Source organism: Anolis carolinensis, chromosome 4 (genome assembly GCF_035594765.1).
Source record: "Anolis carolinensis isolate JA03-04 chromosome 4, rAnoCar3.1.pri, whole genome shotgun sequence".
NCBI lineage: Eukaryota > Metazoa > Chordata > Lepidosauria > Squamata > Dactyloidae > Anolis > Anolis carolinensis.
Genome location: NC_085844.1, coordinates 185,759,634 through 185,777,045, shown reverse-complemented (window position 1 = coordinate 185,777,045; position 17,412 = coordinate 185,759,634). Strand labels below are relative to the sequence as shown.

General features: G+C 43.3%; 1 protein-coding gene across 2 annotated transcripts; it reads left to right on the top strand.

Moving 5' to 3' along the window:
• The first annotated feature begins 1,532 nt into the window (after nt 1-1,532).
• Nucleotides 1,533-17,181, top strand: b4galt2 (beta-1,4-galactosyltransferase 2). 2 transcript variants are annotated; one of them, XR_010005776.1, is made up of 7 exons: nt 1,533-1,759; nt 7,123-7,505; nt 11,140-11,375; nt 12,256-12,446; nt 13,657-13,808; nt 14,189-14,293; nt 15,661-15,704. XR_010005776.1 is itself a non-coding variant. In XM_008109503.3 (7 exons), exons 2-7 carry the CDS (start codon nt 7,190-7,192, stop codon nt 15,809-15,811), a joined length of 1,122 nt encoding a protein of 373 aa, XP_008107710.1. In that variant the 5' UTR covers nt 1,540-1,759; nt 7,123-7,189; the 3' UTR covers nt 15,812-17,181. The 2 variants fall into 2 exon arrangements, 1 of the variants encoding a protein (XP_008107710.1); XM_008109503.3 differs by having other exon boundaries at nt 1,540-1,759; nt 13,657-13,779; nt 15,661-17,181.
• The last annotated feature ends 231 nt before the right edge of the window (nt 17,182-17,412 follow it).

Genomic DNA, 17,412 nt, shown 5'->3' with positions numbered 1-17,412 from the left:
AGCAAGAGTCCAAAAGTGGCAGGTTAAAACACGGAACCTCAAACCATGGCTGATACTGAATGAGAGACTCCCTCCTGGGCACACAGAGGACTAGGCGACTTGGAAGGCATGGAACAGACTGAGCTCTGGCACCATAAGATGCAGAGCCAACCTTAAGAAATGGGGCCACAAAGAGAAGTCCATGACATGCGAGTGTGGAGAAGAGCAAACTACAGACCACTTACTACAATGCAACCTGAGCCCTGCCACATGCACAGTGAAGGACCTTCTCAGTGACACCACAAGCACTCCAAGTGGCCAGCTTCTGGTCAAAGGAAATCTAGTATAATGCCAAGTTTTTAACTTTGTATTTTTAAATACATTATAACTGTATCCTCAATTCGCTTCTGACATAATAAATAAAACAAAATTCTACAGTGTAGATGCACTAAATGTCAGGATCAAGGGAGCATGCTATCTGGCCTGTAACATCTGAAAAAGTAAAAAAAAAATGACTTCTATCCCAAATCCAGAGCCAGAAACTATATCTGTGTGTCTGCATTTCCAAACTATGGTGAACCTATCAATGGGTTTTCTTGGCACAATTCATTTAGTGTTTGCTATTGCCTTTCTAACAGGCTGAGAGTGTGTGACATACCCAAAATTACCCAATTAGTTTCTATGGCTAAGGAGGAATTCTTGTCTTAGAATCACAGCATCATAGAGTTGGAAGAAACCTCACAAGAATCCATCCATTCCTGCCAAGAAACAGGAAAATCACATTCAAAATACCCTCGACAAATGGCAATCCAGCTTCTGCTTAAAAGCCTCCAAAAAGGCACCTCCACCACACTCCAAGGCAGAGAGTTCCACTGCTAAACAGCTCTCACAGTGAGGAAGTTCTTCCTAATGTTCAGGTGGGATCTCCTTTCCTATAGTGTGAAGCCTTGTTCTGGGTCCTTGGGCCCTTCCACACAGCTCTATATCCCAGAATATCAAAGCAGAAAACCCTACATTATCTGAGTGGAGGACTCTGATAACCCAGTTCAAAGCAGATATTGTGGGATTTCCTGCCTTGATATTCTGGGATATAGGGCTGTGTGGAAGGTTCTCCAGAAATCAAGCTTGCTCCCTCTTGCCTATGACTTTCCCTTACATATTTATACATGGCCCTCACTATGTTACCTCTCAGCCCTCTCCTCTGCAGGCTAAACATGCCCAGCTCTTTAAGCCGCTCCTCACAGGGCTTGTCCTCCAGACCCTTGATCATTTTGGTCGCCCTGTTCAGAAGTGTAATCCAACTGTTCAAAATATTATTATTATTATTATTATTATCATCATCATCTGTATTTATATCCTGCTTTCCTCTCTTAAAGGAAAGGCCTAAGGAAGGGGTTGTGGTTTGGCCACCAAAGAGGGCTGAGGCCCCGCCAAACGACACCTCCAGCTCTAGATGCAGCCTTGAGGCTGGGCGGGCGGAGAAAGCGAGGCGTGAAGGGAGCGGCGGGGGGAATGGCTCGCGAGGGCCGTCCTGGGCGGTGCTGAGCGCAGGCGAGAGGCGGAGCCAGGCCCCAGCAAGGCCCCAGCCGCTCCCTCCCTCCCTCCCTCCCTTCGCCGCCCGGGATGGGGCGCCGGGGCCGTCGCCGCCGTTGCTGGCCGCTTTGAGGCCGGGCCGGGCTGGGCTGGGGCCGGGGGAGCCGCCGCTGCCGCCGCGCCGTCCCCTGAGCCGCCCGGCCCGGGAGCCGAGAGCCAAGGAGGAGAAGGAGAAGATCAGAAAGCGGTGAGGCAAAGATGGAGGGGGCGCCTCTGAAGGGAAGGGAGGGAAAAAGGGGGCGCTGGGTGTGTCTCTCACCAAGCCTCCTCCGAAAGGCCTACAGGATCCCCTGAGACCCTGACTAGATTTATTAGTATCCTCCTCACCGCCTTGATTCTCTTCTCTTGGCTTGTGGCCTATCCCTTTGGATCGTATCCCTTTGTTGTCTCTTCTTTCTCCCTTTTGGGTAGCAAACCCCGTGCTGTGTCCATGGGGGATATTATTCTGCCATTGTTATCCTCACACTTTTGGGATGGTGTTGATTTGACACCCTTTGTGCCATGGGTGTTGAGTGTGAGGGATCCATGAAAGGGTGCCCTGAGGTGTGTTGTAATGGTGTGGCAAGCAAAGGTGTGTGTCTCTCTGTCTTGTCTGTTAGGGGCTCCCCATGGAGACCCTCCTCTTCCTCCTCCTCCTCCCTCAAGATGGCTCCTGTAGGATCCCCAAGGCGCTGCTTGTTTCTAGCCAAGGAAGGCTGGGGTTGTGGCTGGGCCACTTGAGCAACACCGAGGGGCATATGGTGTGTGTTTGGGGGACTTGCTCCCCGACTCCTCTCCCACAGCACCATTTCTAGGCAGGATGACTCCTTTTGGGGTTCAGGTCTTCATGGATGCCTGCCTTGTTCGAGTATTAGGATGGGAGATGTCACGCAATGTGAATAAATATATGAGGGGAATGCTTTCAGTAGTGTGGTTCCTCCTCCTCCTAAAGGTAACTCAAGGAAAAGCAGCAGAGTGAGTAAATGCTAAACAGGCTGCTGGCTTCCTTCATATGGACCACAACAGCGCCCTACAAGAGGTAGGTCTGGTTCTTCCGCTCCATGGATGATATTTTGGGGGATCAGCAGGAGACTCCTGGTTCTTGGCGACATCACAAAGGCATCAGGAGAATGCCTGTCGCTCTTTGCTCTCCTTTGAACTGCTGAGATGAAGGGTGCATCTACACCAGGCATGGGCAAACTTTGGCCCTCCAAGTGTTTTGGACTTCAACTCCCACAATTCCTAACAGCTGGTAGGCTGTTAGGAATTGTGGGAGTTGAAGTCCAAAACACCTGGAGGGCCGAAATTTGCTCATGCCTGATTTACACTGTTCGGAATGAATGCTGTTTGGCCATGGCTCCATGTTAGAGAATCCTAGGAATTGTGTCATTGTGGTTTGGTGAAGTACTAGAAGTCTTTGGCAGAGAAGACTAAAATAATAACAATAACTTTATTTTTATACCCTGTCACTATCTCCCCGAAGGGATACTGGATGGCTTACATGTGGGACAGAAAGTCCAACATACATAAAAGCGAACAATCCATTAAACAAAATCACCACTAAAATAATAATAAAGATTTAAAAAAACACTTTGTGAAACTGCAACTCCAGCCATGGTCGTTAAAGTGGTTTCAAACTGCATTAAAGAAATCTTGGATTTAATTTTGGGGTAGAAGGACTGTAAGCTGCATTCACTCTGATTGTTCAGCTCAGAATTCTTTGATTATGGTGTCTTTTGTATCAATTCTCCGGTTGGTGGATCATGGGTTTGGAAATAAAAAGCCAATGTCAGGCCTGAAGTCTGTTCACCACCAGAGTAGAATGGTTTTGTTGCTGGCAATGGATGAACTGGGCAAAAAACTTGGCTAGCAGCAACATACTGTATCTTTCCTGGCATTGCTCTTTGCTTATGGGTTTCTTTGAAGCCAAATGCTCCTGTGCCCCTTGAGAGTCATATGGGAAATGGATCCGAATAGGTTTCGCTTGATGATTGTATCCAAAAGTAGCTTGGAAGATGTATGTCTGGAAAGCAGAGGGTTCCTCGCTGCTTTGTGTCTTCCTGTATATGCTGGTACAAAATGTTTTCATGTATAGGTGCCTTCCCAAACAATAAGCTGAAATGCATATGCCAAGAAGGGTTTGCTTGGGACATTATTGACTCATGGCTGTGTTTTTGACTTCAGTTGAAACCTGAGTCTTTGTAAATGCCAACAAATGAAATAAATATTGCTTTCTGCTCTATGATGATTGTCAGCAGAAGAGAAGGCTGGATTTCAAGTTAAATTATTCACAGCCGAGGAGCAGCCCAGCTGCAGCCTGGCTCCATTAGTGGATTGTTAACATTGCAAAAGCTCATCTCCCCAGCTACGTTAACCTGTGTTTTGCACATCTCTTCTGTGCAGTGAGATATCCAGCTACATACTCAACCAAAGGGTGACAGAATTTAGAGATGGGAGGCAGGACATGAGACCTGGGATGTTTTTAGTTCTTGGACTTATTTCCCCCACTCATTTCAGCAGCCGAGATAATGTTCTAGAGATAGGAGAGTGGCTAATGACCCCCTGATTTGTATATTAGCTTCTTCAGTCATGTTGTGCTTTGTGATGGTGACAGGGAAGCTAGTTTATTCCTCTGGAAAGCAGTGGGATGCCATACTAGTTATGAAAAATGACCCCTGTTGAGATTATAGAGTTTGCCTTTCTAATATGTCTAGCTATTAAATAGTTATGTGGTCTTTATGTAGGAGTATGACACTGGTTCAGCTGTGATGCAGGAGCTCTTTCCTTCCTTTCTGTGTTGTTTTCTAATCTTTACTTAGTGTGCCATGGTATTGACCAAACACTGATGCCCCCCTTTATCCCCCCCCCAACTTTCTATTGCTTTCTCCACAACCTTAGAGTCTCCCATGACTGCATCAGCACTATGTCGTTCTAGTAGTTTGCTATAATTTTACTGTGTCTCCACCCTACAATCTATAATATTTAGAGCTCTTTGCTAGAGCAGTCATTATAGTACAGCTCTCTAGCAAAATCAAACAAATGAACAAAACCTAAGTAGCTCATCAAACCATAAATCCCTGGATTGGGTAGATTTGAATCATGATGGTTAAAGTTATATCAAATGGTTATAACTGTGTAATGCAGATACACAGAAGCAATAGTATGCTTGGAATCCAGAAAGGCAGAGTTCTATAAACCTCTTCTTCACACTGCTGTTTTCACAGTTTTTATAGTACAAGAGTTGAAAAAAGCTGTATCTGGATGTGGTGATGGATTGTTGTTGTTCTGTTCATTGCCTGTTCCTTTAATTTATGTTTTCTATATTACAGTTGCTATAAAAGTTTCCAACACATAGAAAATGATATATTTATATGTATACACATTCTATCCAGGAAGACATTAAATCTGCAGCTAAATGATGTTGTTTAGGAAAAGTTTTATCATTCTGGTATTTATGTAAATTAGATCTGAGTAAGCTAGTAACTGTTGGTAACTGTGAATTTAGAGCCCAGGGTAATGGAGGTGTAAAAATTAGTATGGAGATATTGTTCTTGTGAAGACAACTTTTGAAAAGGGAAATTGCTTCCAAATTTTTTCCTACAATTTCATCTAAGAAACCCGACACTCCACTTGTCGTCTTTCTCTGCCCACCTCATATTTCCAAGTAAGGAGATTGATTTCTTCCCCTTGAAACCTTTAAACTGCAATAGTTCAGCTGTTTTATTTTCAAAGTGAGAGAGACTTCAGGAAATTAAGATATGCTAGCAAATATATTGTGAGTACAGTTGTGTTTGACATGTTAAATATTTTAGTCAGCAGAATTAAAAAGCTTATTATAATTTTTCTCTGTATTGAAGTGAGAATTCAGTACCTTTCTATGTTGCCTGAAGGAGTGTGATTTGAAAACTCCTATTCCTTTCAATAACAGCAGGAAATCTAGTGAAACTTCTCATTTCAGCTGTCCTGTGTTTGATTTAATCCACTTTTAAGTTTTCCCCATCTAACATAATCTTTTCAAGCAAGGTGCCCTCCATACATTTTGGATTAGAGTTTCCATCAGTCCCAGACAACATAGTGAGTAGCCTAGCCAGTGATGCAGGGTGAAACATTTGTAGAATATCAAAGGAAGGCTGATCTAACATAATCCTGCTAGCATGAAAATCTTTTTCTTATACTGCCTAATGTTTCAAATAGAGAGGAGCAAAAGAGCAGATTATTCATCAAGACTGATGCCTCACTTACAGTGACTTCATTTTGCTTGCAAGCCATCTTCATGTCACTAGGTGAAACTTGGTAGGCCAAGTTTGTGAGTCCTAGCCTTCTCTGTATTCTGTTCTTTCTAAATGTTTTCTGCTATTATCCTGTGAGTTCATTCCCAAAAAGTGAGTGACATCAAGCTGATATGATCAGACGCTTTCTACCCATATGTAATTGTGCCTTATTGCCCCACTTTTCCCCCTTCTCTACAAAAATGTGGGACTCGCAGCTTGGGATGCGAGGATTTCAGAGTGAAAGTGGAATTGTTCCTTTCAAATATGGGTCATGTTGAGAATTATTTCTTTCCAAATTCTGTAGAAAAGGAGCCATTTCTGTGAAGAGGTGTGATGAAGGTTGATTGATCTGTTCTCTCTTGTATGTGCCAGCAGTGTAGATCTTTGAAAGGGAGAAGGGCTTAAAGAGATGACTAGCTTCAGAGAGGAACTAGATACAGAGTGGAAGGGTCTGTATGGGAACCCTCTGACTTGTAAATGTTAGGAGCTTGTTCTGGCTATTGTTGGAGCTGTCATTGCAAAGATAAGAAGAGGCCCGGCATGCATTCTGAGAAAAGGGCACATTTTCTATTTTGGGTTTCTACTACATGCCTGCTTTTTCGCATATTCAAGGGAGTCCACCACATTCTCTTGCTGTTACAAGCAGAGAAAGTAGGGTATTAGTGTTGAGTGGGATGCCGCTTTTTCATTCTTAATACCCCCTTGGATGTATGGACTGTGCATTTGCTCAGCTGCCAATATTTCTCTACAGAAGGAGATGAACTATCTGCAGAGCTATGAGGAGGAAATTGCTTGTCTACATAGCTTAGAATCAATATCTATCACATAAGCATGTGCAATGATTCTGCAAGATGATTAGAGTGGGATGCAGATAGTTATAGTTTCACCCAGAGAATGCTCTCAAAATCCATAGAAAGGCCAATGTTTACATGCACAAATAATTGAAGTTCAGGTACTTTACCCTGTGTATCTGAAGAAGTGGAGTGTAATCTAGAAAAGCTCCTCCCAAAACAAATATGTTAATTTAAAAGATACTCCAACATTTAATTGTCATTGTGTTACATATAAAAAATGGCAGAAGAGAAGAAAGGGGTCTTGTGAGACTTCAACTGATGTACTGTCATCGAATAGAATCTACTTTCCTCAGTTAACAGTACTGGAATGGTATACAGTGTTCAGTTTTTGTGTATATATGTACAGATATATTGGTAAGGGTGTTGAAGAAATACATTTCAGGGGCAGGGGAGAATGTTGTTACTGGGAGAGGTGTGTTTCCTGATGCTCTTCTGTTTTCCCATAGGCTTGGTGCCTGGGCCAGAGCCTCCTACTCTGTGCTCCCCTGATGCTGGCTGGCCTGTGCCCAGAAGATGAGCAGATTGCTGGTGGGGGTGACCCTGGAGAGGATCTGCAAAGCTGTACTGCTCTTATGTTTACTGCACTTCCTCATCATCATGATTCTCTATTTTGATGTCTACGCTCAGCGGCTGGACTTTTTCAGCCGCTTCAATGTGCGCAACTCGTCTTCTCGCACTCTTCTACCCTATGTCAACGTCTCTCGACCAAATGGCACCGCTGGGCCATTGGGCTCTGAGCTCTTGGCCCCAAGTGCCAAGTCTGTTGGAAGCAACAGCACCATCACCGAGAAGCCCTTACCACCCTGTCCAGAGATGCCTCCTGGCCTAGGTGAGATTGCAGGGAGCCTTGTAGTCACTACTTACCCCTTGTAAGTCCCCTCCTCTTATCTGCTTGCCACCTGTTGGTTTCTATCTTGGCTTCCTTCCTATACAACATGACAGATGGCCTCTAGCTTTAGAGGCAGGAGGTAACTGGAAGATCTTGGAATCTCGTAGACAAGCATGGCGTTAGAAACCCAGGAATCCTATACCCTTTTCAGACCTCAGTCCTGTAGTCAAGATGTGGAAATATGTGGGTTGTATTAGATCAAAGCCAGTAAATTGAAGATTGCTTTGAGTGAACATTTCAGTAAGTAGATAGTCTTTAGTCTCGTATACTTCAGACAGCAGCCTTTCTCCCCTCACCTCTCTACCAGATAGTAATATTTCCTTATCTTCCTCGTTTTCTGACCTTCCAGGCTGCCATCTTTCCTCCATATCTTCGTTTGCCTCAATTCTTGCCAAAGTGGATTAAATTCTGTGAAGGACACAGTGATGAGACCAGATTAAATCATTCAGAACCATCCTTTGCAATGCAATTTATTCCAAGCAGAACTTTGGAAAAATGTGTAATACCCTATTGTATTCAATGAACTCAAAGCTGTGTTCATGGGTTTCCTAGATGGTTTTACCTTAGTTGCTGGCTGCACAAAACACAGGACTCCACACATGTGAATTACTCATACTGATAATATACCATATTTCACAGAGCTAAGGCACTGTCAAATGGAAGGCGCGCTCCTTTTTTGAAGGTTCAATTTTTGAAAAATGATTTTCTTATGATATTTTTTAGAATTTACTCAGCATGCACAATACATTGTTTTTGTTTCAGCACAAAAATTATCCTACCTGCATTACTCTTTTTTTCCTAGCTCTATGGGCCTATTAGGGAGACAGGGAAGCAGGTGATGCAGCTTAGCTCAACCAGACTGGCAAACAGCTAGCTGGCAAAGGTTGAGAACAAAATGATGAGGTCTGACAAAGCCATTGGGACTGGGGTTCTTCCTCCCTCCAAAGTAAGCACACTTTCCCCCCATTTTAGGGCCCTCCAAAATCTGAGAATCAAAGGTGTGATCGATTGTAAAACACACCACGTTTTTGGAGCCTGTGAAATAGGAAAAAGTGTGCCTTTGAATTGGTGAAATACAGTAGCAGATGGTTTGAGATCCTGGTGACAGGATTCGAAACCTAGAAAGATAATGGAGATGAGTGTTAAAACTTTTAGAATCCCTTGGCATGTTTTCAGGAAGAGATTTGAAAATCAAACTACAGTATGTCCTAAAATAAGAGGTTTGAGGACTTATGTGTATGGGCTATAAAGAGATGGAGAAAGGTTACTCGTGATGCTGTTATGCATTATCCTCCACTTCCTTATGCAAACCTCTTATAACACATGAAGTAGACTGTCTTCTTTACTCTACTGATAGTCATTGGTGGGCAATGCACTTAAGGCTTATTAAGAGCATCTTCAGTCCTAAGTGGATTTTAAAGGGGTTCTCCTTTCCTAATGCCAAGTTGATTTTACTTTTATACATTCTTGCCTACCAAATGATTACTACAAGAAACAGGCTGCCATGCTGCAGATCTAGATCACAATTGATTTCAATTGCCAGAACTCAATTCTGAGAAGTCTTGAGTCAGCTCATGCTGTCTAGATGATTCTGGAAATTGTAGTTCAAAACGATAATGTTTCCAAGCTTTTTCCATAAAAATGTAGACAGTCATTTAGTATTTTCCTGGAACATTGGTTAAGTTCCCGGTTCCCAATACACACGGACCACAAAAGGACATTTGATTTTTAAGAAAGGCAGTTCAAGAATTAGTTATTAACGGTGATGATTTTGCATTTTTATTGTTCTAGGCATCTTGTGTACATTATATAAATATATATTGTGACAAACACATTTTAAAAATTAAAATCAGAATGTACACGACAATCAGCTGGTGACAATGGAGAGGAGTGGTGAGAGCATAGGGTTAACTAGAGAGTGCATGAGCACAGAAAAGTTGAGGCAACTTTTATTCCAATCACCCTGACACCTCTCAGTGGTCTTTTAACATTAAAAGTTATACAAAATATATAAAATATCTTTTTATTCTGTATATGGGTGCAGCAAAAAATATGTGAAAAAATCCAAAGCACAATTATTACTTTCATAGGTAAGTCAATTTTGTGTATGATTTTTTTTAAAAAAAAAGATTATAAGCCACAAGAAAATTAACGTCAGATGACAGGATATTCCCTCATGTTCTCACCAAATACACACAATGAAGTTGGATACTTCAGTTACCCTGAATTTTTTTACAGTATTTATATTCCGCCCTTCTCACCCCAAAGGGGACTCAGGGCGGATCACAATGTACATATATATGGCAAACATTAAATGCCATTAGACATACAGACACAGAGGCAACTTAACATTTTCCAGCTTCCAGCTTCATGAGAGTATGCTTGATTCTGGCCGCAGAGGGAGCTGCTGCTTCATCATCCACTGTGACACCGAGTCCTTGATGAAGTACTTCCTCATTCTTCCGCACGCTGCTGGATATTTTTATGGTGTAATAAATTAGTTAAATTAGCCTCCCCGCATAAAGCGGTACCTAAATTTCCTACTCAACAGATTCAACTATCTTTCAGGTTGCTTAGGTCAACAACAAAGCTAGGTACAAAACGTCCCCTTGTGTAATTTGGGACATTATGGCCGACATCTCTTGTTGATGGCTAGTGATGTGTCAGTGCATGTTCAATCCGACCTAGGCTGGCTTCGAACTCATGACTTCTTGGTCAGTAGTGATTTGGGACATTATGGCCGAATTACTCAAATCAATTGTGCTTCAAATAGTACTACTGCCCACCTGGTAGTTGTTCTATTTCATTACTTTATCAAGCGCAGAGTGTATTCATTAGCAAAAATTGGTACCCATCAGTCGAGCATAGAGATCTTGCATTTTCCATTCCTGCAATTTTTCCTGATATCTTGCTGGCTTCTTAAAATACTTGAGTTATTTCTTAGGGAAAATAATCTTTTGAATAGATAATAAGCACAGAAAGAACATACACTGATACATCATTAGCCATCAACAAGTGATGTCAGCCATAATGTCCCAAATTACACAGGCGGAAGTTTTGTACCTAGCTTCGTTGCCTGTCTCCCTTTATGACAAAAGGATACCAAACATACCATCGAATTGCTAACAAAAATGAGTTCACTTTTTGAATAAGAAATATATATTGGGTGAGTGTGTGTGTGTGTTGGGAACAGGATTTTAGAGATTTTTAGATGGGGCATGGCCAAAAAAAGGTTGGGAAACACTGTGTTAAATGAATGATTGCATCCTGTCCTATAACTGTTTCTGTGCCTACTGTTTGGTTCTTAGAACACCTTTGAATAAGTTTCAGTGGTCATTGGCAGGTCAGCTAATTATGTATAAATAAAATCTGTTTTTTAGAAATGTGGGTTAACTGTGCTTCAACTATCTGCTGGCTCTGTGCCTGATAGGTCTGGGTCTTAGATTTTCTTGTTGAACTTCTCTGGAAATCTCCTTATCACCCTGGCTACTGAAAGTGACTTAGCTTGTTTAAGATGTCTGGTCCACGAGGCTGTGCTGAACATGGTTGACTGATGGTGTCCTTTTTCCTGCAGTGGGCCGGCTCCTTATTGAGTTCGGCTCTCCAATGAGCATGGAGAGGGTGCAGCGAGAGAACCCAGATGTGCAGGAGGGTGGCAAGTACTCACCTCCTGACTGTGTGCCTCGCCAAAAGGTGGCCATCCTCATCCCTTTCCGCCACCGGGAGCACCACCTCAAGTACTGGCTGCACTACCTGCATCCAATTTTACGGCGCCAGAAGGTGTCCTATGGCATCTATATCATTAACCAGGTGTGTTGGGAGAAATGATATTGGAGGAGTGAGAAACCAAGATGGTTACATTTAGCACATAACACTTTCTGGCCAATTTGGGAGGAGTCTGGCAGAGGCAGGTGCATCTTTATGGATATTGACCTCTTTGTTTGATTGAAAATCTGAGCAGAGATGAGCAACCTGTGGCCTGATGGCTACATTTGATGCAGACTGGTATCAAAAGCAGAGGCTGGATGGCCATCTCTCAGGAGTGGTTTTATTGGGTGTTCCTGCAAGGCAAGGGGTTCAACTGGATGGCCGTTGTGGTTCCTTCCAACTCTTTGATTCTATGAAAAACTTTTAAGTAGTTGCTACAAATCTCTGCTAAGAGCAATTGTTCCTCCCTGACAGTGTGGTGGAGAGAGAAAAAGGAGAGTATCAGAAAAAGAGAGAAAAGGGGTGTCAGAAAGAGAAGAGGAAGTCACTCAGGCTATCTTTAGCTGTTTGCTTTCATCATTGGCTTGAAACACCAACTGACTACCCTGAGAAAAATTCCCTCCTTCTTATAAGCACACAAAAGAGACTACTCACCCTGAAAGAAAATCTTCCTGCTTTGGGGGCAAGCATTATGTGGGCCTTTTGATAACTTACTGTGGGACCCATGGCCACCGCAGTAGCAGGAAAAATATGGAGGGCCAAACTGATGCGTTTTACATGCTCCCTCATTTTACCTTGATTTCAGGCCTGCTGTCTGACGTGATCTCTGCTCAGAAATATGGTAGGTGGGATTTTGCAAAATCATTGAAGGAAGGTCCCATTTTAGAAAAAAGAAAAGTAATCAGAGAGAGGCCGTGCAGATGTTTCTTGAAAGAATAATGGGAAAGGGCTTGACCATATTCTTAATGATCTTTCCCTGTAGTTTGGCGAAGATACTTTTAACCGAGCCAAGCTGTTGAATGTGGGCTTCCTGGAAGCCCTACGAGATGATGAAAGCTATGACTGCTTCATCTTCAGTGATGTTGACCTTGTGCCCATGGACGATAGGAATCTATATCGCTGCTATGACCAACCCAGGCACTTTGCTGTCGCTATGGATAAATTTGGTTTCCGGTGAGTGAGTGAGTGAACTGGAGGTTTCCTTGTCAAATGCTCTGAATTGCACTGGCTATTGAATTAGATTGCTCCAATAAGCTTACCATATGCATTACTTTAGAGTAAGCAGTACCAAACAGTTCATGGATACCGCTCTTAGTTATCTTCAAAATCAGCAGTTGAGAATCTGACACAGATATCACCTGGTCAGCTGTACTAGGAATTAAAGTTACGGCTTCATGCTCTTTGATCTTTTATTGAGACACCAGCCCTTTGAAATTCTTTAGTTGGAATCAAAGTGATGTGGATGTTGCTGTCCATATCCTTTCTTAGGAATACTGCAAACTTAAATTTCCCTTTTGAGGATTCTCTGGATGGGTATAAAAAAGAAGAAGAAGACACTATAATTTCTTGTGGTTTGAATCTTGTGGGATGGTGTTATGTGTTGGCCATTAGTTAGGGGAACAATAGGAGATTATAATCCAACAACAATTGTGAGGCCTCCGGTATCATAACCATCCAGTACTGTATATGAACTTTTCCTCCTTTTCTGGATCTACATTTTTCAGTTTGCCAAACAATTTATAGAGTTTTAATAGTTAAGTTTTTGCTGTCTCTTATATGAAATTAGTGTCCAGAGATGTGGCACTGTATGGCAGAGTGAGCATTTCCAATCCTTTTATGCTGCTGATATAATGAAGGGGTTGGATTTCCATTGAATATTTCATGTTGTAAAGTGCAGCCTACCCTGTCTTGCTTAGTTTGGCAAGTATTTATTTATCGACCTGAGGGTACAATTATAAAGTATTAAAAAAGCACACACACACAAAGTCAAAAACTTGACATTATACTAGATCTCCCTTGACCAGCAGCAGGCCATTTGGAGTGCCTCTGGTGTCGCAGTGAGCAAGGTCCTCCACCATGCGTGTGGCAGGGCTCAGAATGCACTGTAGCAAGTGGTCCGTGTCTGCTCTCCACACTCGCATGTCATGGATTTCACTTTGTAGCCCATTTGACAAGTAAATGCGTGTGAAATGGCATCTTGTGAAATGGAGTCTAGTTAAGGAAATAGAAAACTAGGAAGGATTCAGGGAGGTCCTGATACAGTGGGAACAATGGTTGACTTGGAAGCGAGACTCTAAAGAGCATCAGGAGAGTCCAGGTTCTATACTCCTAAACCCACTCCTAAACTTGACTGATCTCCATCTCTTCTACTTGTCTCTTGCAGACTGCCATATTCTGGCTACTTTGGAGGTGTCTCTGGTCTGAGCAAGACACAGTTTCTGAAGATCAATGGCTTCCCTAATGAGTACTGGGGCTGGGGTGGGGAAGATGACGACATCTTTAACCGGTGCGTAAGAGGCTGTGTTGCCCAATCTGGTCAGTGCTTGTTTGTAACAGGTTGGTTGTAGTAGGCATGTAATCCCTCTTCCATGTGGTATTGGTGAGAACTGGAGGGGGCAGGGTAGTGTTCTCTTGTGAGTTGGGATACGTGCACAAATGACAAATGCTGGCACATAATAGTGATTTTTTCTAGAATGATGTTACCACATCTGGAACAGGAGAGTATGTAGGCAGACTGCTGTTTAACAGAAAAGAAACAACCAGAGCCAGAGCTCTGAAAACTAGGAGTGGGAAGATGGCTGATGGGTGAAAAGTGAGGAACTTATAACTGCCTTACTTTGAGTAAGAACAGAGCATGAGCATGTTCGAAACCAACAATTTTACAACTCTCTGAGCTGCAATTTTTCTTTGCATAGAATCTCGCTGAATGGCATGAAAGTGTCCCGTCCTGATGCCCGCATTGGGCGTTATCGCATGATCAAGCATGAGCGTGACCGGCACAATGAGCCCAATCCCCAACGGTGAGAGAGCCAATACTGCCTCCATACATTATCCTCTGCTAGCTAAGTAATCCACTTGCAACCTAAACATCTTTTCATTTATTAGGAAGCATTGCACATGAAGTACACAAATATGTAGCCTTCCAAAAGTTGGTGGACTCTAATTCTCATCTACCCTGACGCCATTGGGAATTAGAATGCAAAACATAGGAAGAGCCACAATCATAGCTGGAAACGTTACTTTAGAAGACTTGAATTGCCTGTTCCAACTAGAGTGAGCCATTGAATCATTGCAGTTTATTCAAGTGTAGATTTACTAAGTTCTCCTAGGTTCATTAGTCTACTCTAGATGGGACTAATTATTGGATTTAGGCCTTGGACTTTGACTCCCAGAGTCCTCTATGGGAATAGCTATTTTGTATGGGAAATGCTGAAAATTTCAGGCCCAGAAATTGGCAACTGCTACCTTCCAAATCAGAGGAGACAAGTTTAAATATCCAAGGTACTGGAACCCATCTTCAGAATAGATTCAGCACTATGAATAGCTCATTTAAAGTTTGAACTACAGCCCAGATCCTAGAATCACCACCACACTGACATCAGTGCCATCAATTGCCTCTGCCAAATATTTATTTTCTCAGCTGTGGCTGTAGGTTTCCTGCTATAGTATGTCTCTGAAATTGTCTTGTGCAGTATACAGCCTCCCAGTTTTCTGTTGGTGTGTGATGTCCTTTTTCCAGTCTCATCGCCATTTCAGTTCTTCCCTTTTACTATAATGAACTGTAGACTAGGATTAAGGATCCTGGTCATAAACCAGGTGCATTTATTGTACAGATGCTGGGCAAGGAAGGAGAATGCTTCCTGTGCTTTTTTGCTATCTAGAATTTTCATTATGTAGAATAGAGCCTTTTAGACTGCAATTCTATAATTTACCCATAAATGTGATCAGTAAACCTGCTGCCTGGGGTATTTTGGGAGCTGTAATCTAAAGATATTTTTTCAGCCTCTGATATAGGACCCAAGACGTGCCACACCTACCAGGGTATCCATTTTGGATCATTTGAAAACTGTAAAGTGATCCCAGCTTCATAATACCCTGTCTGTCAGAAGTACATCCACATTTTACTTGAAAACAGAGAGGGTAGCTTTTCTAGCATACAGTTCTAAATGCATTCTGGATGTTTAGTTGTCTGGAAACAATTCTATTTTAGTAGTCCCATACAATATTAATGGAGTTAGATTCAGAAATTTTCATATGCTGGAGATGTTATTTAGAAATACCCAAATTGTTCATTTGTGATCTCTTAAGTAAGGCACCTTGTCTAAGCGTAATTGTTAATGCCAAGCTTTGTGTGTAAAATCAAATTATCTCTTGATTCTTCCGACAGGTTCACCAAAATTCAGAATACCAAGGTGACCATGAAACGCGATGGCATTGGCTCACTGCAGTACCGGCTGGTGGAGAAGCTGCGCCGTCCCATGTACACCAACGTAACCGTGGAGATTGGCCGGCCACCCCCGCGTCCCCCTCGGGGTTGACTCTTTGCTGCCTGGCCTTGCCCATGGCCCCATGCATGAGGAGCTGTGTGTATTCCAGCCCTGACTGGTTCAGAGGACTGTGTCCTGGCTCGGAGGACCTGTCTGCCTCCTTTGTGGGGATGGGGGGAAAGGCCACGAAAGAGGTCTTTGCCTTGCCCTGGCCTTTGGCTGGAACCCATCTCCTTATCACTAATTGGTTCTTCACAGTGCCCTTTCACAGATTGGGGAGTGAATGTTGAGTGTGTTACAGTGCCTGGCTTACTGCGTGAGGGTTCTGGCACAACCAAGCCCCATTCCTGGTTGAAAGGTGTCCAAGAGGAGTGGAAGACATGTGCCAGTCTTTGGCAGAGCCCATCCCCTCCCTGAACTATTTTGCAGGGCCATGTCCCTAACAGATTCCAGAAGTACAGTATCTGTCCTTTCTTCTTCTTCTCCTCCTCCTCCTCTTCCTCCTCCTTCTCCTCCTCCTTGCAGCCTACAAGACTATACTGCCTTCTTTAGCCCTTCTTTTAGGGCATGGCATGGTCCTGTGCCAATTGCCAGCTATCAAGGTGGTTCACTTGTGCCCAGTTTGAGAAAAACTTCATCCCAGCAGAAGCTCCAGTAGGTCTGGCCACCGCCCACCTCCTTTCATGGCTTGGTGCTGTCCCCTGCTGGGCCCTGGCTGTCATTTTTGGGCTCTAGTAAGACAGGGGTGTTTCACACAAACGTTCATTCAGAATACTTGAGTGCTTCCTGGGTTATTGTGGCATGCAGCCTATCTGGCAAAGGCCAACAGACACCTTGTTCCTTTACTGCTGGTAAGCTGGGCAGTGTAGTTGTCTCTCTCCAACAGGATGGTTTCTGTTGCAGGATGGGCTTGCCTCTTGTTTCCATAGGCACAAAGTACCCTAAGAACAGTGTTACCAAAAAGAGGAAGGTGAAGGTGGCTTCCTATCTCTTCCCCTTTCCCCTTCAATCTACCATCCTAGCAAGCAATCCTACCATCCCTGCACCATCTCCCAGGCAATTGGCCCTTGACCACACATACTGCCCTTTTTGTCAAGCTGCCATTTGCCACCTCTTCAAGCCAGGCCCCTGGGTCTACTATCTGCTTGTGACTCATAATGGCCCTGTGCCTAGTAACCTGGAGCTAGGAAGCTGCTGGTGTCCCTTAGTTCTGTTTATGGTGCCTGGCAGGTAGACTGCACCTGACTACTGCAAGGTGGCAGCTGGGCCAGGCTTGAAGCCAGGCATCAGCGTGTTGCACAGCCCAGGTGTTGGTGACTTTTGTACATTTGAATGTTTTGATCCCTTTTCAAGCCTATGGTGAATGCAGCACTGATCACTATGATCAGACTTTTGTATTCAGTAAAGTTTCAAAACTTGGAGCCTCCTTGTGTCTGAAATTTGAACAGAGATGGTAGTTTGGGAAAGCACTGCAGGGGCAAGTTTGTACCATTACTGCATCAGCAGGGCATCTGTGGCCCTCCACATGTTGGATTGCAACTCTCAGAAGTCTTAACCAATAATGAGGAATAATGGAAATAATAATCCTCCCTTCTTGATCTGTGGTTTCCCTTTTGGATTACATTCACTGTGACGAAGTCCAAATGGCCAAG